The sequence below is a fragment of the Pipistrellus kuhlii genome, unplaced genomic scaffold (assembly GCF_014108245.1).
Source record: "Pipistrellus kuhlii isolate mPipKuh1 unplaced genomic scaffold, mPipKuh1.p scaffold_m20_p_3, whole genome shotgun sequence".
Classification (NCBI taxonomy): domain Eukaryota; kingdom Metazoa; phylum Chordata; class Mammalia; order Chiroptera; family Vespertilionidae; genus Pipistrellus; species Pipistrellus kuhlii.
This window is the reverse complement of record NW_023425529.1, coordinates 48381310-48408828: the sequence shown is the minus strand read 5'-3', so window position 1 is coordinate 48408828 and position 27519 is coordinate 48381310. Positions and strand designations below refer to the sequence as shown.

Sequence of the window (27519 nt, the reverse complement as noted above, 5' to 3'; positions counted from 1 at the left end):
CAATAACCGGACCATATTTAAACACAGAACTCTGACCCACAACTTGCAGAAGCATACCCAGGAAACCGACCCTCTTTTCTATAATAAATAGCCCAGGAAGCCAGCCTGCTATAAATCAGACCCCTGTCTCTAGTGATAGTCTAGGAAGCCAAACAATAATCCCTGTAACAATTGGCCCAAAAAGGCCAGAGGCTGATTAATAACTGGCAACTTCCCTAATTTTTGTCTCTACTTCTAATTTAGGACCAACCAGGGGGGAAAAGCCAATAGGCACCAAATCACATAGGATGCCCCACCCCTAGTTAGCCCACCTACATCTTCCCCATACAAATAGCCTTGAATCAGTGCACACCTGAAACCTTTTTCCACCATAAAGCTCTCCTTTTCCCCTGCCAGCCTTTTAGTCTGCCAAAATGCAAGCGACAGTAGCTGACTCCCTGGTGATGTAGCAGCAAGCTCTGAATAAATAGTCTTCGCTTTTTCCATTTGGTTGAGAAATATTTCCACATGTTGGACCCTGAAATCCGATGAAGAACTAATTTCCAAACCCTCTGAAAGATATTGGTTCACATTGTTTAAATGTATTATTTCTATCATATTCATAAATTAGCGAACATCTTTTTTAACTCCTTCATTATAACCTAAGTCAATAGGCTCAAGGGCTCACCGTTCCGCAAAAGATCTCCCTGGAACAGGCGCGGCCTCCCTCTGTGCACCTGAGCAGAGGACCCTTTGTGGAAGCCGGTGGGCGGGGACACCAGGAGCTCCTCCCACGCCCCAAGCCAACCTCCCGAGTGGCAACTACAATTCCCAGCGACCCCTGCGAACGGCGGGCGCGGCCACGATGCGCCTGCGCCTTGGGGGAGGCTGTTGTGTGGTTCCCGCCAATTTTTGCAGCGTCTTGCCGGGGCTGAGTACCGCGCTCCATGGAGGCCTTTGACCCAGCCGAGCTCCCCGAGCTGCTTAAGCTTTACTACCGGAGGCTCTTTCCCTACGCCCAGTACTATCGCTGGCTCAACTATGGCGGAGGTGATGGCGGCGGGGAGCGGGAGGGTAGTCGGTCGGAAAGGGTGTGCGAAGGGGGTTCCGGGAGGGGTTACGCCTGTCAAGATGTAGTGCCCAGGCTTTATCCCGAGCCCTCCCCACCACAACCTCCGAAATGTGAATGGGCCGAGGGAGGACTTCATGACCCGCCTGCGGCCACTCTGAAAGGCAGAGCCGCCGCCCTTACCGCTGCGTGGCCGGACTCGGATTCGGTGCCTGAGCCGAGCCAGGGGCTACGGGGGCGTAGGGTGACGTCGCACCGGCATCTCCTGCATCTGGGTGAGAGGGGCATCTCCCGGAGGAGGAGAGGCACTTCCCTCGTCCCAGCTGAATGCGTTAGTCCCCACCGAGGACACTGAGGGGGCCTTAGACATTTAAAATATTTCTGCAGCCCTGATTGGTGTGGCTCAGTGGATAGAGCGTCGGCCTGCGGACTGAAAGGTGTCACGTTCGATTCCGTTCAAGGGCATGTACCTTGGTTGCAGGCACATCCCCAGTAGGGAGTGTGCAGGAGGCAGCTGATCCATGTTTCTAACTCTCCCTCTCCTCTCTGTAAAAAAATCGATAAAATATATTTTAAATAAATAAATAAAATAAAATATTTCTACATCTTTTTTTCTTGTTTTTACTTTTCTCTATGAGATGCCGTGTGGGAATAAACCCCTTCAAATTAGAAACGAGGCCTTGGCTTTTTATTTGTTTTGCTTGTAGCACAATGTTGGGCACAAAGGGCTTATCAAAATTACCTTTAAAATGTACCTTTATTTGCAGTGGTAAAGAATTACTTTCAACACCGTGAATTTTCATTCACGTTGAAAGATGATATTTACATTCGCTACCAATCCTTCAACAACCAGAGTGATCTGGAAAAGGAGATGCAGAAAATGAATCCATACAAGATTGATATAGGAGCGGTATATTCCCACAGGGTAAGGAATTCGGTTTTTATGTATTTTGTTGATTTTTTTTTAAAAGCACCAAGAAACCCCAGCATTTTGTGATTATATTTTTTATAATTTATTCTAATAGAAGAGGAATACTTATTTAACTGTTTTTGCAAGTTGATTGTATTTCTTTTGTTGTTCTTGGACTCTGTACATTACTGATTGGAAATACTTTGTATGAGAATTGGTTGTATTGTCGTTAGTACGAAAAAAATGAGTATGTGGCTGAAAGACTAGATGTGGAAATCAGCATGATTTAAGGAAGGGTTTTAAAAGAGAATTACATTGTCTCCCAACATTGGAGTTATTCTTCATTCCCCTCCCACTCCTGCATCCTTTGTATTAGGAAATCTATACCATAATAATACCTAAAATCCAACTAGTGCTACCAGTGCTACTACCATCATCATCATCTCTCATCTGAATGACTATAAAAACTTCCTAACAATTTGCTCCTGTAGACTCTAGACCCGTGGTTCCCAGCAGTGGGGGCAGTTTGATTTTTAGGGGGTCAATTTGAGAATGAGTTATTAACAGTGAATTTTTTGCATTTCTTATGGTTCTAGAGGCCTCATATACAGTATTATGTCATCAGGATTATAGAGGTGCTGAGGTGGGGCATGGCCACTGCTCTAGAGTCTAGTCTTAATTCAGCAGTAAGAGTGATCCTTAAAAAGTCAGATCCTGTGATTCCTCTGTTCAAAACCATTCTCCAGTTGCTACCCATTTCACTCACAGTAAAAGCCCCTCTTTCCCCCTCACTCACCCCACCCCTGTCACACTACCCTTGCTCGAGAAGTTTAACTTTCTAGAATCTATTTCCCCAAATATCTTGGTTCATTCCCTCACTTCCTTCAAGTCCTTATTCAGTAAGGCCTGTTGCAGCCTGCCCTCTGTCCTGTCCCCCTGCCTCTGCTATATTTTAAGTGTCTGGAATAGTGCCTGGTGGAGAGAGTACATCATACATAATTTTTTGAAATATATTTTTATTGATTTCAGAGAGGAAGAGAGAGGGAGAGAGACAAACATCAATGATGAGAGAATCGCTGATCAGCTTGCCCCCCACTGGGGATCAAGCCCATAACTCAGGCACATGCCCTTGGCCAGAATTGAACCTGGGACCCTTTATTTTGCAGGCGGACACTCTTTCCACTGAGCCAAACCAGCTAGGGCTACACTGTACACATTTGTTCAATGAATGAACATACTAAAATTGCCCTTCCTCTCCTTAAAAATGCACATGTGGAGGAAAAATACACACATTGGATAACAGATTTTGTCGAACTTTTTCAGATGTTGTATAATTTGTTTTTCATAGAAATTCTCACTGTTGCTATAACCAGTTTGGCTCGGTGGATAGAGTGTCAGCCTACAGACTGAAGGGTCCCAGGTTCGATTCCAGACAAGGGCATGTACCTTGGGTGCAGGCATATCCCCATTGCAGGGGGTGCGGGAGGCAGCTGATTGATGTTTCTCTCTCATCAATGTTTCTAACTCTCCCTCTTCCTTCCTCTCTGTAAAAAATCAATAAAATATGTTTTTAAAAAAAAAAAGAAAGAAAGAAATTCTCACTGTTCTTTTTACAAAGGAGAAAACAGACCTGGAGAACTCAAATAATTTTTTTCCTAGGTCACACAATTTCTACATGATAGAGCTGGAACCTGAACCCAGGTTTTCTGACTATAAATCCCAGAGGAAGGAGAAGACATGTATAAAAAGACCAGCAAGCATGCCCTAGCCAGTTTGGCTCAGTGGATAGAGTATCCGCCTGTGGACTGAAGGGTCCAGGGTTCGATTCCCGTCAAGGGCACGTGCCTGAGTTGCATGCTCGATCCCCAGCAGCGGGTGTGCAGGCGGCAGCCCACCAATGATGCTCTCTCATCATTGATGTTTCTCTCTCTCCCTCTCCCACTCTGAAATCAATAAAAATACATTAAAAAAAAAAAAGAAGAAGAAGAAAGAAAGAAAGAAAGAAAGAAAAGGTAGGCAGGAGAAATGCTTTGGGGCAGTTTATTCCTCTTCAGAGGTGAAGATTAATGTCTTTCTACAAGGACCAAAGTGTCACTACTCCTCCCTGACACAGAACAGAGGAAATGCCTCATCTTACTGGGCCAAGAGCGACCCTTTTCTTTTTATATTTTTATTTGTGAGTTTTATCAATTAAATATGAAGACAGTTTACAAAGTCAAGTAAACTATGAGGTTTTTATTTTAAAAAATAAAAGGTCTCTTACTCCTTTGCCTGTTTTATGCTCCCCAGACACAACCACTCTTAGCTGTTTCTTTAGGTATTTGTCTCCTTGTCTTTAAATAACATGTTTATGTTTCTTCCCATTTTTTCATTTTAAGTTTTATCTATTGACTTTCCACCCTGGGAGATGAGGATTTAGCTTTTTTTTTTTTTTTTTTTTTTTTTTTTGGTACCTGTACCCTCACTACTCATACGACCTTCCCATTCCCACATGTTCCTAATATGTTTGTTAGATTACAAATTAGGGTTAGGCCCTGGCTAGATGGCTCAATTGGTGGAGTTTTGGTTTTGAATCCTGGTCAGGACACATACCTAGGTTGTGGGTTCAATCCCCAACCAGTGTGCATACAGATGGCAACCTATCAATGTTCCTCTCTCTAAAATGAATAAAAACATATCTTCAGGTGAGGATTGATACTTATAATGATAAAAATAGAGAAACATGAAAGACATGAGATGGACCAAGATCAAAGGAGAGAGTTACTTATCTTTCCTTACGGAGAGCTTAAGATTCAGTTTTGATGGGTCTCCTTATAAAACCCATGGTAGCATTCCCCAGCTGGCGTGGCTCCACATTTGGGCATTGACCTATGAAGCTGGAGGTCATGGTTCAATTCCTGATCAGGGCCCATTCCAGTAGGGGTGTGTGTAGGAGGCAGCCAGGCAATGATTCTCACTCATCATTGATGTTTTTATCTCCCCCTCTCCCTTCCGCTCTGAAATCAATATGTGTGTGTAAATTTTTTTTTAATTTTAAAAAATCATGGTGGTAGTGTCCCCCCTCTCTGTTTTTTTTAAAGGCTTATTGTGCCTTTCTTTAAAAAAAGTTCGCTATCATTTTCATGCAGGTTTGGATGGATCAAAATAAGTATCTATATTGTCGGTCTTCTTTATCTGGGAATCCATAACCTCAAAGAAGACTACTTACAGCCTGAGCCAAAGACTCAGTTCAAACTAATTGGGGAAATTTTTTTGAATTAATGAAAAATTTAAAATACATTTTTGTTACTTATATGTCCAGCAACAAATAAAGATTCTTAAGAACACCTCGCATCCTAGCCAGTTTGGCTCGGTAGACGGAGCGCAGGACTATGGACTGAAGGGTTCTGGGTTCTATTCTGATCAAGGGCACATGCCCTGATTGCAGGCTCCCCAGTAGGAGGTGTGCAGGAGGCAACTGATCAATGATTCTCTCTCATCACTGATGTTTTTCCCTCTCCCTTCCTCTCTGAAATCAATAAAAATGTATTAAAAATAAGTAAGTAAATAAAATAAAAGGATAAAAATCTTAATTTAAAAAAAAGAACACTTTGCAATAGGGCATTAATTATAGGTACTTTTCCTTATCAAAAACCTAGAAAGGCTTTATTATTATTTCTACTGGTGAAATATTTATTATATAATATCATATGATAATAATATATCAGTAGAAGTAGGGGGAAAAATTTTTTTATGATAATATGTATTTACCAAACGCTGCTTTAAGTAAATGAAAGTTACACTATCATCAATTCTGGATGTATTAATGAACTGACATCAGCTTGGCATTCTGTGGTTTCTTCACTTTTTTTGGTCACTTTTTCAAGCATATTTGGCAGCATGGCAGCTCTTATAGAAACTGATTGATATTTTACCCTTTTAGCCCAATCAACATAATACAGTGAAGCTGGGAGCTTTCCAGGCTCAGGAAAAAGAACTGGTGTTTGACATTGACATGACAGACTATGATGATGTGAGGAGATGTTGTAGGTAAGCACTGCAGGCTTTGTCGGTAGAGTGGGTGATGTTGACCGAGAGTAACCATGACTCTCCTCCAGTTCTGCAGACATCTGTTCTAAGTGCTGGACCCTCATGACAATGGCCATACGCATCATCGACCGAGCATTGAAGGGCAAGTATCAGCAGTGTGTGAGTGGGGTCAAATGTAAGAATTTCTTTTCCTCTAAATATTACTCTGTCTATACCATGTTATAATCAAATCCCGTAAATTCCTAACATGTTTCCTTAAAACATGTAATAGGAAAATAAAAGAGTATAATAAAGTTATAGTTGCAACTCTAATAAAACTGTGATCAAACCAGTGAGTTTTTCCCCAATTCAGTCATCTGTTGAGCAACTCTATGTGCTAGGTGCTGTCCTGCATGAGGGAAATATGAAAGAACAGTTCTTTCCTCAAGTAGGTTACACAGTCTAAGAAGGAGACAAATAAGAAAACTGAAGATTGCCTTTGTGTTAATATGCACAGGGCGCTATGAGAATATAGGACAGCAGGAGTGGATATACAAATGGGAAGAGACTGGATCAGAAAAGGCTTCCCAGAAGAGGTGATGATAAGAAGGATAACAAAGCTCTGGCCAATGTCCCTCAGTGGTTAGTGTTGGACTGCATATCAAAGGGTCTAGGGTTCAATTCCCAGTCAAGGGCACATACCTCGGTTGCAAGTTTGATCCCCAGCCCTGGTCAGGGCCCTTGTGGGAGCTACCAATTGATATGTCTCTCATATTGATGTCTCCCTCCCCTCCCTTCCTTCTCCCCAACCTTGCCCCCTTCCATGCTCTAAAAAAAAAAAATCAGTGGAGCCCTAGCCAGTTTGGCTCATTGATTGGAGCATCAGCCTGTACACTAAAGGGTTCCGGGTTTGATTCTGGACCCAGTCAGGGGCGCATGCAGGAGGCAACCAACTGATGTGTCTCTTTTACATGAGTGTTTCTCCGTATCTGTCTCTTCCCTTCCTTTCCACTCTTTCTAAAAATTGATGGAAAAAAATATCCTCGGGTAAGGATTAAAATTTTAGAAAGAATGATAATAAAATAGGGTCTTATTATGTGCCAGGCCTTGTTCGAAGTCCTTTAAATTTATTAACTCTCTTAATATCCCTTGACTGGGTCTTTAAGGGAGAGAAATGGAAGTGCTGGGGCAGGAGGAAATTCATGTCCAAGACTAGGATAAAGTCCTAAAAGCAAGAGCATGGGGGAGAGAGGGATGGGAAACTACAAATAGTTTAGTATAGTTAAAGTGAGTACATGTGGATAAGAGGTAAAAAATGAAAATAGGAAGAAAAACCAGGAGTTCATACATTTGTTTTAAAACCTGTTGTCTCCCCTCCTCAGAGGACTTCGGATTTAAGCACCGCCTCTGGGTGTACTCTGGAAGAAGAGGCGTGCATTGCTGGGTCTGTGATGACTCAGTTCGAAAACTGTCCTCCGCAGTCCGGTCTGGGATAGTGGAGTATTTGAGTCTTGTAAAGGTAAGCTCTTCTTAATGGTGATTTGCATTTATTTCTTTAATGGATGTTACCAAGCACAGTATATTTAGTTAACAAAATTAAACTATCTTTTATGGCATCCACTTTCCAGAATAGGTGATCTTACTAGCAGAACAATTAAAATCATAGTGCTATATTTTTTAAAGATATTTCATATTTTAAGTATCCTCCTTTGTTGCAAAAGGAAGATTAATGGTTTACTTTTCTTGTTCAATTAAGTCAAGTAATGCTAACCCAGAAAGTTATAGGTATTGAAACTATATAAAATAGCATATAAGCTTTTCTATTTTACACAAATTAATATCTTTAGAACACATTATATAAATGTTCTGATTATTTCATTGGTGTCATATAATATACATAAAGGTCTTTTTTGATGGTTTATTTTTCAGGGTGGTCAAGATGTTAAAAAGAAAGTTCACCTAAATGAAAAAATTCATCCGTTTGTCAGGTCTGTTGGAAAAGACTCCATGCAGTTTAAGTTGTGTCTGTGTTACCTGCACATGCTTGTCGTACATGTGTCCTGAGCAAGGAAGCATCCCCAAAAGGAGTCACTCACACATGTTTGGCTTTCCACAGTGCCAGGTTTATTAGGGGAGACCTCCCAGTAAGCCAGTAGAGTCCCATCAGGTCCACATAGAGAGGAAGAGCTTACCTGACAGAAACCAACAGAGTGAGAATTCCTCAGGGAAGGCCCAGCCACTGGCAGCATCCGCACGTGGAGAGATGCGGGTTGGTCCCAAGCCAGGCAGCTAGAATGGCAGCGCAGCCGGTGGAGTGGGCTCTGAGTGTTACCCGGGGTACAGCCGGGCTCCAGCATTGGGTGGTTGGAGCTCTGAGTTCTTATAGCCCACCACTGTGATGGTCCCACTAATAGCAGTGTCCATATGGAGTCCTTATCCATCCAGACTGGTGGTTTTGGGCATTCCAGTCCCCTCATAAAGGTGTTCCCATTACACCCCATTACCTCAGCCTTGGCTTAGCATTTGACATCACTGTCATGGTTGATAGTGACAGCAGCAGAGGCATGATGGGGGCGTCGCGTTCCCCTGATCACCGGTTCACTTCCCACAAAGGGAGGCCAGAGGCAGCAGCAGCAAGGGGGTTATGGGGGTGGTGCCTTCCCCTGATTTGCCACAGGGAGCAGGCCTAAGCTGTCAGTAGGACGTCCCTTAGGGCTCCCGGACTTGTGAGGGGGCAGGCCCAGGTGAGGGACACCCTCCCCACCACTGCACAAATTTTCATGCACCAGGCCTCTAGTTTTACAATGATAGCTAGAATTAATTCATTGTTTCTTGTGTGCTACATATTCATGATAGGTAGTTGCTTTACAAATGTTCTCATTGGTTTTTCTAACCACCCCATGAGGGATATGATGGTATTTTCATTTAACAGATTAACAAAGTGAGATTTGGAGAGATTATAAAATTTGCTTGATACCATAACCCATACTTCTTCCACTGAATTCACTACTTCTCTAGGATAGTGGAGAGAGCATTGCATTAGGAGTAAGGTCTGTGTTCTGCCAAGTACTCTGACCTTAACAAAATACTAGAGCCTCCACTTCCTTATCTGTATAATGGGGAGAATAATATCTGTTCCATCTGTCTTAGAGTTGTGGCAAAAATTAAACGAAACAGTTGGTGTGAACTCTATTTGCAGGTTGCTACGCACTATACAATTGTTGAGGAGTTAAAACAAGCAATTCAGAGTAGAAAATGTAGACTATGCCACATTCTTTTTTTTTTTTTCTTTTTCTTTTTTTTTTAATATATTTTATTGATTTTTCAGAGAGGAAGGGAGAGAGATAGAGAGCTAGAAACGTCGATGAACCATCGACCAGCTGCCTCCTGCACAACCCCCACCGGGGATGTGCTCGCAACCAATGTACATGCCCTTGACCGCAATCGAACCCGGGACCCTTCAGTCCGCAGACCGACACTCTACCACTGAGCCCAACTGGCTTCGGCAACTATGCCTCATTCTACTACTGGTGTATTATGTTGTCCTGAATGGGTTGCTTTCTATGCTTGTTATATACATGGGTTGGCAAAAGTAGATATACAGTTGTTCATATGGAAAAATATGTAATACAAGAATAAACTTTTTCTTGCACGTATAACTGTAAACTTACCTTTGCCCACCCCCGTATTTATGATGTTGTTAACCTGCTAAGTTGTGGAGTTTTAAAAGTAAACATTTCTTGAATATTTCTTCTAAGCCAGGCACTATGCTAGGTTCTTTCACCTTAGGCTTAACTCTCATAACTCTGGGAAGGGTATTAGTCCCCTTTTACCTAATTAAGTTCTAAAAATTCAGTCAAAAGCTATGTGGGGTATGTGTTGCTAATAGTATTGGGGATTTGTTATTGTTATTCCTACAGAAAATCTATAAGCATAATAAATAAATATTTTGAAGAATATGCCTTGGTTGATCAAGATATTCTTGGAAGTAAAGAAAGCTGCGATAAGATTTTAGCTCTTATTCCTGAAAATATCCTTTCCCAAGACCATTTCTATTGATATGTGAGCTACTTGTATTGATGTTATATATGTGTTCTGCCTGCATATTCTCATATACTTAATCTTTTTTTTACAATCTTTTCTAATATTTTTCTCATATAAAAAGATTTTAATCTTTTTATACAAAACATCTCCTGTATTTCTATATTTTTGTATCTGTACTCTGGGATACAATAAGACATGAGGCCATTTCATAAACAAATTTCCTCTTTATGGAAGTTGGTAGTGCTAGAATTAATGGTTATTTAAAGAATGCTGAATCAGTCAAAATATGTACAGACAAGGGGAAGATTTTAGTTAAACTATATAGTTACTTTGACATTCTGTCATATCACCACTTTATTTTACAGGGTTATTTTCTAGTGCTTAATATTTGCATCTTAGAAAACAATTATTTTATATCTAAACTAGGCATTCTTGTGGTAATACACACAGAAAATAAGTTGTTGATGTGCCCTAAATGAGTATGTTCCTTAATGACCCATCACCAATGCATGATGACCTTCAACCAATCTTCCAAAAGCATCACAGTTCACTTCAGCGTTGGGAGCATTTGAAGAAAGTGGCCATATATCCGGTATATAACATGGAAATCTGTATTATAAATATAATAATATAATTCTTAAACTCTGATTGTTTTGCCATTTAAGTTAAAGATGATTGGAGATCATTTTTTCATCACTTTGAAAGAAATCCTCAAAAGTTCTTACCGATCCTAATGCTGGACTTGCATCTCCCTTTTAGAATGACAAACTTGGATACTTGCTTGAGTGGGAGATCATGCTCCAGTACTGTTTTCCTCGGCTGGATATCAATGTTAGCAAAGGAATCAATCATTTGCTGAAGAGCCCTTTTAGTGTTCATCCTAAAACAGGTACCATAAAAAGAAATGAAAGTTATTTGTTTTAGCAAGCATATCACGAGGTGTGAATACATATGATGCCTGACATATTAAAGATTGAGGCCTTGTTCTGTCAGTTAAAACCTAAATTAACTTTTTTTTTTTTAATATCAGAGAGGAAGGGAGAGGGAAAGAAACATCAATGATGACAAAGAACCATTGATTGGCTGCCTCCTGCACACCCCCTACTGGGGATTGAGGCTGGAACATGAGCATGTGTCCTGACCAAGAATCCAACCGTGACCTACTGGTTCATAGGTCAACGTTCAGCCACTGACCCACACTAGCTGAGCTAACTTATTTTAATTGTTGATTAGTAGCTACTGGATGAGTTTACATATTCAGTTGTGTTTCTGTGGTTCAGTGTTAGAGTTGGAGAAGAACTTAGAAATTACAGGACAATAGCTCTCATTGCACAGATGAGGAAACAGTGGCCCAAGAAGTTGAAGTGACTTGTCTACAGTCTAAAAACAAATTGTTTTAGAGCTAGGAACAAAGTTCATTTCTGAAAACTCCAAGTTCTATGCTTTTTCTCCTATGCTGCCTCCCTCAGTAGTTTTTTAATAGTTTTAGCTTTTCTCTTTCACATTTCTCTCATATAAGATTTGATGGACTGAAACTGACTTTACCAGTAAAGTGTATTGGCATAACTTTACTCCATCCATTAGAAAAGTATATTGTTGTCCTTTTTGGTGTCAACAATCCAACTCTGCCACTGGGTGTGGGATGTTAGGGAAATTGCTTTGTGTACCTTGGTTTTCTCATATGTAAAATAGAGATAATGATAGTACCTACCTCAGTGGGTTATTGTAACCATGTAAAATATAAAGCACTTAGAAAACTGTCACATAGTCAGTTCTCCCAAATTGCCTAGTTTCCCTTAATCTACACTACTAAAAGAGTACCTTCACGATGCCCACCAGCCAATAAGTATGCAAATTAACCCAACAAAGATGGTGGGTTAATTTGCATGCACAGGCACCAAGGGGGCAGGGCAGGATGCTTGTGTTGACGCCATGGCAACAACACAGGCAGTCCACACCCAGCCACTCCGAACCTCTGGGCAGCATGGGAAGGCAGCTCCACCTGGAGCAAAGACAGTGCTGGCAGCCAGGGGAAGGAAATTCCATTCTTGCATGAATCTTCATGTATAGGGCCTCTAGTAAATCTATAATGACTATAGTCCATACATTTATGTACCTCTTTTTCAAACCTGTCAGGTATGTTTTTAGCTTATTTTAGTAATAAGCTTAATATTTTAAGTTTAATTCTAAAGCATCAGCCCTAACTAGTTTGGCTCAGTGGATAGAGCATTTGCCTGCAGACTCAGGGTCCCAGGTTTGATTCCAGACAAGGGCATGTACCTTGATTGCAAGCACATCCCCAGTAGGGGGGTGTGCAGAAGGAGGCTGATTGATATTTCTCTCTCATCCATGTTTCTAACTCTCTCTCCCTCTCTCCCTCTATATAAGAAATCAATAAGATATATTTTTTAAAATAATAAATAAAGCTTCAGTGGATATCCCCTTATTCTAATATTCAAGGTTTTGGTAAATGTGTCCATTAATAAGTGAATATATTTTGGTTATATCCTTTTCCCATTAATTAGCTGCATTCTTTTTACTCTGTCTTTAACATCAACTCTCAATTCCCTTATTTTATTTGTTACTCACCTATCATTCTTTATATTCATTATCTCATTTTTGAGGTGTGACAAATTTTATGTAGTGTCCCAGGTGTGAATATTATAAAAGGGTAGTGTGTAATATCTATTTTATTTCCAAAATGCTTTCTCAAGATGCTTAACAGATAGGTGTCTGTTTTGATCTCAGCACATAAACTAAGGTAATGAAATGAACTCTTTCCATCTATTTCATTCACTTTCCAAAACTTATTCAATTTGAGATCATTCTGTACTTTACAGGAGGATATTAGGAAGAGTGAGACAGAAATAAAAGTAGAGATGAGAGCAACTGGGTATTAGCTTAACAGTCTTTCACACCTATGTTTTGGTGGTGTTTTTAACAAAATAAAAGGCACAGTTAATATGAAAGTACTTTTAATTTATATTTATATTGTACTTAACAGATAAGTCTAACCCTTTTTCTAAATTTTAATTTTCTAATTAAGATTTTAGCCAAAACAGCCTATAATGATTTGTATTCACAGTCATTCGTTTATAACTTTTGGTTCTTACAGGTCGCATTTCAGTGCCTATTGATTTACAGAAAGTGGATCAGTTTGATCCGTTTACTGTTCCAACCATAAGGTATGTGCCAGATCATTGATCACTTTTCTGTTTGTGATTGTCGTTCTGAATTTGAAGTAGATTGGATTAGATCCCTGCCAGAGAGGCAGCCGCTCTGAGGCTACATGATGCCCTAGGAGAGCAACATTTCCTAGTGAGCTCCACAGAGCACTAGTTTTCCAGCTGCTGTTATGCAAGAAGAAGTGTGCTCTCCCTCTCAGGAGCACACTGGCACCTTTCCCTTCCCCTGCATCTTCTCCCAGGTATGTTACTGCTGAGCTCTAACGGCCCTTCTTCTGTCTCTATAACTTGTTTCCTAAATCTACACAGCCCAGCTAGCTCACCTTTACTATCTCTGTAACTTTCTAAATGGACTTTCTCTTATAATTTGGAGGAAAAAGAAAAAGAAAAAGATTTTTAAGTTCAAATAAGTTTGAGAAATGCTAACTTAAACAGATTAAAAGTTCTTTACTGCAAGATTTCCCAGTCTTGGGCATACCCGTAGATCTTGCCTGACTGTGCTCATGGCCGGGCAGGGGGGGACAGTGTGTGCTAGAGTAATTTGGAGTTTGTACCAGTTCTAGCCAGCCTATTCAGTGGCTGGATAAGTTGCGTTACTTCAACATTTTCCTGCCTCTCAATCTATGGAGTTATTCATGATGGAGAATGAGAGTGGCATTGAGTCTCTGCTCTTTTAATTATTTTTTTTTTTAAATTTTTTTTCCAGTCTTTAATATGCATGGAAAACTCCAAGAAGAGATTATGGCTTTTAGAATATCCCAAATTAGTTGGCCATATAGTTTTTTTCACAGAAAATCTTGAGAGATTCATGTGCTAGGATACACTAAGTAATGTTGACCAAGAACCAACTTTAAAATTTTCTTATTCTATTATTTGTAGCTCCATCTGCCATGAATTAGATGCCATTTCCACTAATGAAGAAGAAAAAGAGGAGAACAAAACTGAATCCGATAACAAACATAGAACCAGAGGTAGGTTAATATGTTGAAGTCTCTTTTTTTTTTTTTTAATATATATTTTATTGATTTTTTACAGAAAAGAAGGGAGATGGAGAGAGAGCTAGAAACGTCGATGAGAGAGAAACATCAACCAGCTGCCTCTTGCACACCCACTACTGGGGATGTGCCCACAACCAAGGTACATGCCCTTGACTGGAATCGAACCTGGGACCTTTCAGTCCGCAGACCGATGCTCTACCACTGAGCCAAACTGGTTTCAGCATGTTGAAGTCTCATTTTAACATAAGCTTTTTATATAGACATCCTTCTGCCACTCTAGAAATTAATTCTCCTTGGATTTGCCCAGAATGGAGTGATGCTTGTCCTGAAACCAACTCAATAGCAAATAATGTAATAACATTGTTTCTCTCTTTCAGCAAATGCCCACCCCAGTGGTGCTGTTAAATCCAATTTGAGTCATCAGTTATTTACTAAGCAATATCTAAATGCCAGGATCTGCCCTAGCCGGTGTGGCTCAGTGGATAGACGTCGGCCTGCGGACTCAAGGGTCCCAGGTTCGATTCCGGTCAAGGGCATGTACCTTAGTTGCGGGCAGATACCCAATGGGGCGTGTGCAAGAGGCAGCTGATCGATGCTTCTCTCTCATCGATGTTTCTAACTCTCTATCCCTCTCTCTTCCTCTCTGTAAAAAAAATCAATAAAATTATATTTTTTTAAAAAAAACCTAAATGCCAGGATCTACATTGCAAGATTAGGTTGTCAACTGGTATTGATAATTGTTTAAATCTCACTCTTAGATTCAAAAGCTATTATTTATTTTAAAATATACTTTCATTTATTTTTTTTTTATTTTTTTAGAGAGAAGAAGGGAGAGGGATAGAGAGATAGAAACATCTAAGGGGATGAGAGAGAATCTTTGATCAGCTGCCTCCTGCATGCCCTCTACTGGGTAACGAGCCTCCAACCTGGGATGTGCTCTGACCAGGAATCAAACCGTTATGGTTCATAGGTAATTGCTCAACCACTGAGCCACACCAATTGAGCAACAGCTATTTATTAAACAACTATGTATAGTATGCAGTACTTTAGTCCTTTACTTTGTTTTTGATGTATCCAGATGAGTGGTATGGTAAACATATGTCTCAACTGTGATTGAATTGTATATTCCAGAATTTATAATTTATAAATTCAAGAATTTACAATTTGTAGGTTCAAGAATTTACAAGTCTCCCTGCTAATGGAAGTCAAATCTTATATCAACAGCCAAGAGACTCTCTGTAATAGAGTCCATGATAATAGAAATGTTATGCACTGCCCAGTATGGTAGTCACTAGCCACATGTGGCTTTTGAGCACTTGAAATGTAAAAAACTGGAATTTTAATTTCATTTTATTTTCAGTTAAAGAGCCACTTGTAGCTAATGATTACTATAATGGGCAGAGCAGATCTGTGATCTCTGTTTAACCTTTTTTAGTCAAATGTTGCTACCCTTTCAAAGCCCAAGCTCAAATATCACTTTATCTATTTCAGCTCTAATATATTAAGTCTAGTAATAATTAATGTCGTTTTCTAATACCTTTTTAAAATCGAATTTATTTAAACAATACAACAAAATTTAATCAACAATATAGTTGCCGTTGTTTTCTACTATTTGTGCCCAACGCTCAGGAAGCATTTTAATCCCTCTGTTGTAAAATTCTTGTGATTTTGATGCAAAAAATTCGGTCAATGCATTTTTGAGGCATTCTTCATTATTAAATTTTTTTCCAAGAAGAAAGTTTTGCAAAGAACGAAACAAATGGTAATCGGAAGGGGCAATATCAGGAGAATATGCAGGTTGAGGGAGAACTTCCCATTCCAACTGGCGCAGTTTTTCAGCAGTGATTCTTGCCGTATGCGGTCGTGCGTTATTGTGGTGAAGAATTACTCCCTTCCGATTAATCAGCGCGGGTTCTTTTTCTCTTAAAGCTTGGGCTATCCTTTCCAATTGGGCACTATACACTGCACTTGTAATGGTTTGGTTAGATGGTAAAAGTTCATAATGAAGAATTCCTTTAAAATTCCACCAAACACACAACATCACTTTTTTCGCATGCAAGTCAGGTTTTGGCGTGGGCTGCGGAGCCTCATTTTTGTCCAACCATTGAGGCCGCCTTTTCAAATTAACATACAGCACCCATTGTTCATCTCCGGTAACAATTTGCTCTAAAAACGGCAAACGGTTTTGACGAGAGAGGAGCGAACTGCAAATTGTGACTCTTTGATTACGGTTGTTGTCGGTCAACTCATGAGGAACCCATTTTCCAAACTTTTGGACTTTGCCAAGTGCACGCAATTGATTGGAAATTGTATTTTGTGAACAATTTAAAGTTGTCGCAAGCTCTTGTTGGGTAATTTGAGGATTTTGCACCAAAAGAGCTTGAAGAGCTTCTTGATCAAAATTGGACACACGGCCTCGACCACTCTTGTCATCTAACGAAAAATTTCCCTCGCGAAATTTCTCAAACCAACGCTGGCATTTTCTGGCGCTAACTGCATCTTGACCAAGAGCACTACAGATGTTTTTTGCAGCCTCACTTGCTTTTCTTCCTAATTGGAACTCGTAAAGCATGCAGTGCCGAATATGCTCTTCATCCGCCATCTTCTTAGCCCTAGTTTTGCAACAAAAACCAAACCAAACACAAACTTTTTCAAGCAAAACTTGTTAATTGCACTTCACACGTTCTGTAGATACCACATGTTTGAAGGTTATGTCAATACAAGTCAACGCCAAACAAGATTTTAAACAAATGTTTAAAAACGACATTAATTATTACTAGACCCGATAATACCTAAACATAGTACATTCCACTAATAAAGTTTATGGAGTAATTACAAAAGTATTCTGTTCAAAATATTTGAAAAATCAGAATACCAATAAACTGGAAAAAGAAACTCAGACAGCCCTAGCTGGTTTGGCTCAGTGGATAGAGCGTCAGCCTGCAGATTTAAAGGTCCCAGGTTCACTTCCGCTCAAGGGCACCTACTGGTTGCAGGCTTGATCCAGGTCCTGATCAGGGCACATGTGGGAGGCAGCCAATCAATGTGTCTCTCTCACATTGATGTTTCTGTATCTTCCCCTCCTTTCCACTCTCTCTAAAATACAATGGAAAGCCGAAACCGGTTTGGCTCAGTGGTAGAGCATCGGTCTGCGGACTGAAAGGTCCCAGGTTCGATTCTGGTCAAGGGCATGTACCTGAGTTGCGGGCACATCCCCAGTAGTGGGTGTGCAAGAGGCAGCTGGTCGGTGTTTCTCTCTCATCGACGTTTCTAGCTCTCTATCCCTCTCTCCTCCTCTCTGTAAAAAATCAATAAAATATATTTTAAAAAATAAAATAAAATACAATGGAAAAATATGCTCAAGTGAGGATTAACAAAGAAAAGGAAAAAGGAACTCAGAGAAAAGAGACAATGAAAGGAACAAAAGAAACCTTTTTTAAAAACACTAATATCTCAGCACAGCTGGGTATGGCTCAGTGGTTGAGTGTCAACCTATGAACCAAGACATCATAGTTTAGATTCCTGATCAGGGCACATTCCCGGGTTTCAGGCTTGGTCCCCAATGTGGGGCATACAGGAGGCAGCTTTCTCTCATCATTGCTATTTCTATCTCTCCCTCTCCTTTCTCTATAAAAATTTAAAAAATAATATCTCAGAGAATAAGAAGATAATACACCCATCAGATAAGATCAGAATACTATAAAAAAGAAACACTTGTAAAACAAGAAAGAGCCCGGCCAGGTAGCCCAGTTGGATAGAGTATTGTCCTAGCCAAGGTGTGGTTCAATCCCCAGTCAGGGCACATACTAGAACCCAGCAATGAACGCACAAGTAAGTGGAACACCAAGTCAATGTGTGTGTCTCTCTCTCCTTTCCTCTTTTTCTAATGTCAATAAAATTTAAAAATTTAAAAATCAAACAAGAAAGAGGTCTTAGAAATAAAAAAGTCCTTAGATTAAAAGTTCACTGTAAGGGTTGGAAAAGAATAATTGAGATTTCCCAGAAAGTAATACAAAAATGGTGGCAGTGGCGGTGATGGTTATTATTTTAAGGAGTTAAAACTAGAAAACTATTTCAGGAGTTTCAAAAAAAGAAATAAGCCGAAGCCGGTTTGGCTCAGTGGTAGAGCATTGGTGCGGACTGAAAGGTCCTGGGTTCAATTCTGGTCAAGGGCATGTACCTTGGTTGCGGGCATATCCCCAGTAGGGGGTGTGCAAGAGGAAGCTGGTCGATGTTTCTCTCATCGATGTTTCTAGCTCTCTCTCTCCCTTCCTCTCTGTAAAAAAATCAATAAAATAATAAAAATAAATAAATAAATAAAAATTTAGAAGAAATAGTTGTCAAAATTACATAGGAAAACACCACTGTAATGAGTACTATCTTCAAAGGGCTCAGCATAATAGGAAAAAGACCTATATATCATTTGAAATTTCAGAACACTGAGGATTAAGAAAAGATCTTAAGAGCTTTCAGACCCCAGCCTACTTTTCTCATCCCTTCTCCCCAAAAAAAAGGAGACATAGAAGGAATGCCCTTATGCTGAAACCGGTATGGCTCAGTGGTAGAGCGTCGATCTGCGCACTGAAAGGTCCCAGGTTCGATTCTGGTCAAGGGCATGTACCTTGGTTGCGGGCATGTCCTCAGTAGGGGGCATACAAGAGGCAGCTGATAGATGATTCTCTCTCATTGATGTTTCTAACTCTCTATCCCTCTCTCTTCCTCTCTGTAAAAAATCAATAAAAATATATTTATAAATAAATAAATAAATAAATGAAGGAATGCCCTCAGATTTCTAAATAACAATGAAAGTGTTCATTTAGGATCCAAGATGGCTGCGCCCAGGTGAACACCTAGCCGCAGCCGCACACAACAATTTCAATAAAATACAACTAAAATATAAAACGGACATTGCCCAGAACTACAGGAAGGTTGACTGACTGGAAATTCTACAGCGAGAAGCAAGGAGAAAACCAGAAGGAGGTGCGGAGGAGCTGGAAAAGCCCAAGGTACGGAGACACGCGGCCCGTGGAGAGGACAGAGCCGGAGAGGAGGGAGGCCGAGTGCCTGGCGGGCGTTCCTGAGCGGAAAGGAGAGAAAAGCTCCGACTGTGCTGGGCCCCCGACTGCTCTGATCCCCGGTTCTGGGCCAGACCCCGGGGACTCAGGCTCAGCCATAGGGAGCCGGGCTGTAAGGCGGAACCCCGGGTAAGTGGCGAAAGGAGGTCCCGGCAGTGCGCACATTGCGTGCAGAGAAGGGACGGTCGGCTGTGCCGCGGGATCGCCCTGACGGGAAGGAGACTGGGGCTCCAGACTGCTCTGAACGCCACCTCCAACTCCATTTCCAACTGAACTGAACCCCAATACCGGGCTCATTGTGGGAGAGCATAGACTGTTTGGCAGCAGGCGAAAATCGAGGGCACCTTTCTCTCAGAGGCGCTGGCAGCAGCGAGCACTGAAGGACCCGCATAGGGCGGGGCTGACAGAAGCCAAAGCTGCAGGCTCCACCCTGAAACCCCGTCCCATCTGTAACTGCGAAATGCGACAACAAAATAGATCACAAACGAAAGAAATGGAGGACAAAAAGCGTCTGGATATAGAGTTCAAATCTACGCTTATAAGTTTTTTCAAGAATTTCTTAGAAAAGATGGATAAGGGCTACGAGGATATGAAAAGAGATCAACTAGAATTAATAAGGAGTCAACAAGAAATGATAAGGGATCAACAAGAAATAAAGAATACATTGTCTGAAATAAAAAATATTTTACTGAGTCCTAAAAACAGAAGGGAAGATCGCAAGAATCAAGTCAAAGATTTGGAACATAAAGAGCCAGAAGACACTCCTCCACAGAAGCTAGAAGGCAAGAGAATCCAGAAAATTGAAGATAATGTAAGAAACCTCTGGGACAACTTCAAGCGAACCAACATCAGAATTATGGGGGTCCCAGAAGATGAGAGAGAGCAAGATATGGAAAACATACTGAAAGAAATAGTGACAGAAAACTTCCCCTACCTGGTGAAAGAATTAGACTTACAAGTCCAGGAAGCGCACAGAACTCCAAACAAAAGGAATCCAAAGAGGACCACACCGAGACACATCATTATTAAAATTCCAAGAGCAAAAGACAAAGAGAGAATATTAAAAGAAGCAAGAGCAAAGAAGGTAGTAACCTACAAAGGAGCACCTATACGATTGTCAGCTGACTTCTCAACAGAAACCATGCAGGCCAGAAGGGAATGGCAAGAAATATTCAAGGTGATGATGAATAGCAAGAACCTACAGCCAAAAATACTCTACCCAGCAAAGCTATCACTCAGAATCGAAGGCCAGATAAAGAGCTTCACTAATAAAAAAAAGCTAAAGGAGTTCATCACCACCAAATCAGAATTATATGAATTGCTGAAGGGGGTTCTTTCAGAAGAGAAAGTAAACAAAGATAAAAATTATGAACAACAAATACATAACTATCAACAAGTGAATCTAAAAACCAAGGAAATTAAAAAAATCTGATGAACAATATTAACTGTTGAATATAATAGAATCAGAGGTATGGAAGGGGAGTGAACTGACGATTCTTGGGGAAAAGGGGAGAGGGGGGCGTGGGAAGAGACTGAACATAAACTGTGCACCTATGGATGAGGACAATGGGGAGAGGGGAAAGGGCAGAGGGTGGGATGGGAACCTGGTGGAGGAGAGCAATGGTGGGTGGGGGGAAAGGAACATTTGTAATAATATGAACAATAAAAACTTATTAAAAAAAAAAAAAAAAAAAAAAAAAAGAAAGTGTTCATTTGTTAGAAATGGGTGCTAGAAAAGAAAAATCGGCTTCCATTCAAGAAGTAAGGCAGGGAGCTGATACATTATAAACCTGTTAGTACAGCTACTGTGGCTCCGTTGGTTGGGCATGATCCCATGTACCAAAAGGTTGCTGATTCGATTCGTGGTCAGGGCACATGCCTGGGTTGCAGGTTTGATCCCCAGTAGGGGGTGTGCAGGAGGCAGCCAATCAGTGTTCCACCCTCAGCCTCCCAAGGCCGGCCCGAGGCACATGCAAGCCTCAGGCAGCAGCTGCCCATCCGCCCAGGGCCGGCCCATTGATGTTTCTCTTTTTGTTTATTTTTAATCCTTACTCAAGGATATGCCTTTATTGATTTGAGAAAGAGAGGAACAGGGAGGGAGGGAGGGAGAAACATCAATTGGCTGCCTCCCCCACATGCCCAACTGGGGATCGAACCTGCAACCTTGATATGTGCCCCAACCAGGAATTGGACCCACGACCCTTCAGTACATGGGAGGACACTCCAACCAACTGAGCCACACCAGCCAGGGTCTATTAATTTAATATTCTCTCTTTGTGGATATCTTTTTCTGTTGTTCAGGGGTTTTAAAGAAGCATGTTTAGGCTCTTTAAGGAGAAATTTTCTAATAATTATAACTGTTCAAAAGTAAACTGAACTGCCTATCATTTCAAGTATGCATAAATAAGCTAATAATCATTCAGACAGGGATGCTTTAGAGGTGGTGGGAGGTTGAAATAAATGATACGAAGTTCCTTATTATCTCCAGTAACTGATTTTAAGTCTTTGCCTTAGTTCATAGTAGAGGCCCAGTGCGTGAAAATTCATGCACTCGATGGTGGGGTCCCTCAGCCTGGCCTGCCTCCTCTCACTGACACAGTTCATGGCCACTTTAGTCAATATTGATTGGTCAGTTCTTTGGGCTCATAATTATCCATAGGCCTATTTGGTTTTTATTTATAAACTAGAGGCCTGGTGCATGAAAATTCGTGCACTGGGCCGAGACCGGTTTGGCTCAATGGATAGAGCGTCAGCTTGGGGACTGGAAGGTCCCGGGTTCGATTCCAGTCAAGGGCATGAACCTTGGTTGCGGGCATATCCCCAGTAGGGGGTGTGCAAGAGGCAGCTGATCGATGACTCTCTCTCTCATCGATGATTCTAACTCTCTCTCTCTCTTCCTTCCTCTCTGTACAAAATCAATAAAATATATTTTAAAAAAAAAGAAAGAAAGAAATAAAGAAAATTCGTGCACTGGAGGGGGTGGTCCCTCAGCCCTGTCTGCCCTCACAGTCCGGGAGCCCTCAGGGGCAGGAGGCGACCCAGCGGTGAGGGGAAGGCAACACCCCATCACACCTCTGCTGCTGCCACTGCTAGCAGCACAAGTCTCGGGCGGCCCTGGTTACATGAGCCTTGGGAGGTTGGGCAACCACCATCCAAGGCTTGCCTGTGCCTTGGGCCAGCTTTGGGCAGCTGGGGGGCTGAAGGGACTGGGGGACTCTGGAGGCAGGCACCCTGGCAGGCCTGAGGGGATTGGAAGCTGCCATCTTGTGGCTGTGGGTACCACCATCTTTGAGGGCATGGCAATCAATTAGCATATTCCCTCCTTACTGGGTGTGGGCACCACCATCTTTGTAAGGGTATGATGGTCAATTAACATATTCCCTCTTTATTAGATAGGACTAGTAGCCCTGTGCTCAAATCCGTGCACCAGTAGCTCACCATTAGCTCGCTGCTGCCCTCCAGTAGCTCTTCACCATGACCCTGCCCCCTCCTGTAGCTCTCTACCACCTCCTTGTAGCTTGCTGCCCCACCCTCCTGCTAATCTGTGATCCGGTCATTACTAGGTCAGTCGTTACACTTCACGGCGTAACAACCATTTGCATATTACATCTTTATTTTATAGGTTTCCTGTTATTACATGTAGAACTTGTTTTTCCAATTTTTAAAAAAACTTTTTGAGCCCTGGCTGGTTTGGCTCAGTGGATCAAGCATCAGCCTGTGGATCCTAGTTTCTACTCTGGTCAAGGGCACATGCAGGCTCAATTCCCAGTAGAGGGCATGCAGGAGGTAGCTGATCAATGATTTTTTTTTTTTTTTGATCAATGATTTTCATCATTGATGTTTCTATCTCTTTCCCCTCCTCTATAAAATTAATAAAAATATATTAATTTTTATTAATATATTTTTAAGTCATAAGTAAATTAAATCACATTTAATAATTTTTTAAGTATAATTTCTTTTTGTACTCTTTTCAGGAACTATTGTGAGGACTTTTAATTCCATGCAGACATAACACACTACCAAAATCTAAATCTCATTTTGTTTCAAATTTTTCTCCCCCCTATTGGGTATTAATTGTAGATTGTATAATTAAATGGATAGCTGAGGTTCTATATTCAAAATTTTGTACGGACTACTTATATATCAAAGAATACTTGTACTTAATGCATTGTGTCCACAAACTTTTGATCATCTCCAGAAGGCATGGCCCTGACTTCACATTTTAATGTTTTGCTCTGTTGGTAAAACTGTTATTGAAGCCACACTTTACAAAGAAAGAAATGTTGGCTGGAACTTGACACATAATAGATTATATTGGTCGATACTAGAAAGCCTGACTACTGGAGTAGATGTGTCCATGAGGTTTAGAGGTGCTCAAGCAGTGCTGTCTGATACAGTAGCCACCTGTGGCTATTGGCACTTGAAATGTGGCTGGTATTAAAACTAAGGAACTAATTTTTAATTTTAATTGATTTAAATTTAAAAACTGGTGGTTGAGCCCTGACTGGTTTGGCTCAATGGATAGAGCGTCGGACTGCAGACTCAAGGGTCCCAAGTTTGATTCCAGTCAAGGGCATGTACCTTGGTTGTGGCCACATCCCCAGTAGGAGGTGTGCAGGAGGCAGCTGATCGATGTTTCTCTCTCATTGATGTTTCTAACTTTCTATCCCTCTCCCTTCCTCTCTGTAAAAAAATCAATAAAATATATTTTTTAAAACTGTTGATTTAATTATTAGAAAATTTTTATGTGTGTTTGGAAATTTGGGGTATATGAGCCTACTTTTTTAATTATATGTTTTATAATTTAAATATAGATCAAGTATTTCTGATGATAGCATAGCATTTAAATTGAGATGTAAAAGTACAAAATACTAGATGTCAGAGACTTAGTATGAAAGCAATATGAGATATTTCCGTTTTTATTATACTTTGAAATAATATTTTAGATATTTATATTGGGATGAGTTAAAATATTAAAATCAATGTCACCTTTTTAATGTGGCTACTAGACTGTTTAAAATTATATGTTTTTCATATTTCTATTAGACAACATTGTTATAGAATTCTTTTAAGAAACTTAAAATTATACTTTCATGTTATTCTTGCTGCCAAAATGCTAATTTTAATGGTGGTCTTTATAATTTAGATTATAAGAAGACCAGTCTAGGTCCTTACGTAAAAGTTTTTGAAAAGTTTCTTGAAAACCTGGATAAATCCCGAAAAGGAGAACTTCTCAAGAAGAGTGGTAAGACTATGCCTTTTCCTTTTAGCTATTTAGATCTTAGTATATTAGTTTAAAACATCCAACAAGTGAGCAATTTTAGACCTCTAATCCTAGCCCTCCCTAAAATGTTATTGATTTATCTTACTGTCCTTAGTGTTTTTAAAAATTAAGGTCCCTTAATTCAGTTCAACACATATTTATTAAAACACCTTCCAACTATAAGGTATTGATACTATGTGGGAAACAAAGATGAATTATACAAAGATGAATTCCACACCATGCCTTCCTGCCCTGAGGAAGTATTAACGTACAAAATATTAAAAAAGAGATAACATCAGATTAAAATAACTTGAAAAGATTTCATATGCTTCAGTATGCTGCTATAAGAAGTCTAATCCCCCAGTGTGCCAATATATCATGCCTTAAAGTATGAGTAATATTTCCACAAGCAGATTTGATAAGATCGGGGTACGGGAGTGGAAAAAAGGAGACAGTTTATTCATTGTTGAAGCAAAGGCATAGAAACAAAAAAGCATAGGGTCACTGTGAAGGCCATCAAGTAGTATGGCTAATCTGGAAAAAGACGTGTCAGGAAGTGATGAGATAAAAATCTGAAGAAGCAGACTAAGAAAAGGAGTCTCGTGATGTGTAGTTTTGTCTAGAAAGATAAATCTAACACTGTTGTTAGATTTATCTTTCTAGACAAAACTACACATCACGAGACTCCTTTTTTAATATATATTTTATTGATTTTTTACAGAGAGGAAGGGAGAGAGATAGAGAGTTAGAAACATCAATGGAAAAGAAACATCAACCAGCTGCCTCCTGCACACCTCCCACTGGGGATGTGCCCACAACCAATGTACATGCCCTTGACCAGAATCGAACCTGGGACCCTTCAGTCCGCAGGCTGACGCTCTACCCACTGAGCTAAACCGGTTTCGGCTGTTTCTAGCTTTTTATCCCTCTCTCTTCCTCTCTGTAAAAACTCAATAAAATATATATATATATATATATATATATTTTTTTTTTTTTTAAAGAGTATCAAGTTTATAGTAGGTAACTGATAAAATCCTGTTGAATATAGGAGCTAGAGGGAGGTGCTAAGAGTATAGCAGTGTCAAAGGAAGCATTCTTTGGATAGGTGGATAGGAGGGACCAGAGCATGTGTGTAAACCAAAAGAAAAAAGTCAGTCGTGAATATTATTTAAGAGATTGATGAAGCCGAAACTGTTTTGGCTCAGTGGATAGAGCGTCAGCCTACAGACTGAAAGGTCCCAGGTTCGATTCCAGTCAAGGGCATGTACCTTGCTTGCAGGCACATCCCCAGTCAGGGGGGTGCAAGAGGCAGTTGATTGATGATGCTCTCTCATCGATGTTTCTAACTTTCTATCCTCTCTCTTCCTCTCTGTAAAAAAATCAATAAAATATTAATTTTTTTTTTTTAAAGAGAGAGATTGATGAATACCATGGAAAATTGTGCCAACATTATAGAAATATAAACTCCCTTCCTGCTTCACAATAAAATGTGTGATGGCTAAACAGTAGTGCCTAAAATAATGCTCTATTCATAGTAGATACTCAAATATGTGCCTGTTGAATGAACAATGATGATGACTCTGAGCTTGGAAAGCCTTGTTAAAGCTGCCATTCCAACTGACGATATTTGTATTCTTGTTCTGTACTAGCCCCGCCTATAGTGTGGGCTTCAGTAAATGTGAAAGCAAATCTTTATGCCACATAGTCTTTTTTTATTTTTTTTATTTAGTGGAAGCATCAAGCAAGTCAGAATGGGCTTTGTTCCGTTTTCCTTTACTATCCTCTGATAAAAATCTGTTCTATTTTAGATTTACAAAAAGACTTCTGAAGATAACAACTTCCCTCCAACTAATGTGGATAACTTCTATCTTCAACCAAGAATCAAATACTTCAAGAGTCATTAAATAAATATGGCAGAACTTTGTATGCATTTTAATACTCAAAATTTTTTTTTCTTGAGGAATAATTATGTTGAAAAGATTCCTAAGACCACCAAAGCAGTGTCCAGGCTGCTGGAAGGAACAATAATGGGCAGGATAAGTCAATTGCACATAAATTTGTAAAAATGTAATATTATATAAAGACTAGAGGTCCATGCACAAAATTCATGCACACCCAGGTAGGGTCCCTATTGGCTGCCACTGGCCTCCCTTCCCTCAGTTGGCCGGCTGGCCCCGCCTCCTGGTTGAACTCCCAGTCAAACCCCCAGTTGGAACAATTTGCACATTAGACTTTTATCATAAGATAATTCTAAGATTTCTGTTATAAATACTTTTAACAGTTGCTATATATAGAGGTAACTGAACAATAATATGCCCAAGATTTTAATCTCAGCTTGTTGGATACAGCATTCATATTTTGGGAATTAATATTCTAGGTGAATTAAAGCTTTATCCTTCAGTCATAGACACTTCATTGTACCTGCAGTGTGTATTCAGTCACTTCTCTTAACAGTTTCACGCCCTCATGCCGCCAGGTTGAATCCTCCGGGCGGACTGCGCGATCCCACTCGTGTTTACCTCTTAACGGTGTATTCAGTCACTTTGCTTACTAATATTTTTATAGATCAGTCCACACCTCAATGCCCATCTTTTAAAAATCATTTTAAACGGAGCATCTAAATCTACTAAAAGTTTAATTCAAAAGACATGAGATACTAGATTATAATATGGTCTAGTGTTGTTTGCAACTGCTGTAATCAAAGCTCCTTAGATTACAGAACAATTGGAACAATTAGTCTACATCGTAAAGAAGCAGCTTAGAAAAAAAATCCAACTTCACCAACATAAAACCTGTTTTACTTGTCAAAACACTTGGACTTTCTATATATCCAGGTAACTTTAAAGTTTTCATTTCTCCTGAATTTGATTTTGTGTGATAGATTCTAAAGTGTCAGATTTCTTTTTTTCTGGTTTAACAACCAGTCTCAGCAAGACATCCCTTTTGCCCTAGCCTGTATGGCTCAGAGTGCTGGCCTACAGACCAAAG

The 27519-nt window shown here is 40.3% G+C and overlaps 1 protein-coding gene and 1 non-coding gene across 3 annotated transcripts; both read left to right on the top strand.

The window, feature by feature from the left end:
- The first annotated feature begins 845 nt into the window (after nt 1–845).
- PRIM1 (DNA primase subunit 1) lies at nt 846–27317 on the top strand. 2 transcript variants are annotated; one of them, XM_036458000.2, is made up of 13 exons: nt 846–1029; nt 1816–1973; nt 5881–5987; nt 6056–6129; nt 7349–7485; nt 7896–7954; nt 9887–9996; nt 10514–10587; nt 10770–10899; nt 13126–13195; nt 14075–14166; nt 24415–24513; nt 26340–27317. In XM_036458000.2, the coding sequence occupies exons 1-13, from the start codon at nt 927–929 to the stop codon at nt 26357–26359; spliced, it is 1233 nt and encodes a 410-aa protein (XP_036313893.1). In that variant the 5' UTR covers nt 846–926; the 3' UTR covers nt 26360–27317. The 2 variants fall into 2 exon arrangements, with proteins under 2 accessions (XP_036313893.1, XP_036313892.1); XM_036457999.2 differs by having other exon boundaries at nt 847–1029; nt 10514–10602.
- LOC118731065 lies at nt 13666–13802 on the top strand. The gene has a single exon (XR_004991764.1). It is a non-coding gene; the product is annotated as a small nucleolar RNA SNORA58 (small nucleolar RNA).
- Nucleotides 27318–27519: the final 202 nt, after the last annotated feature.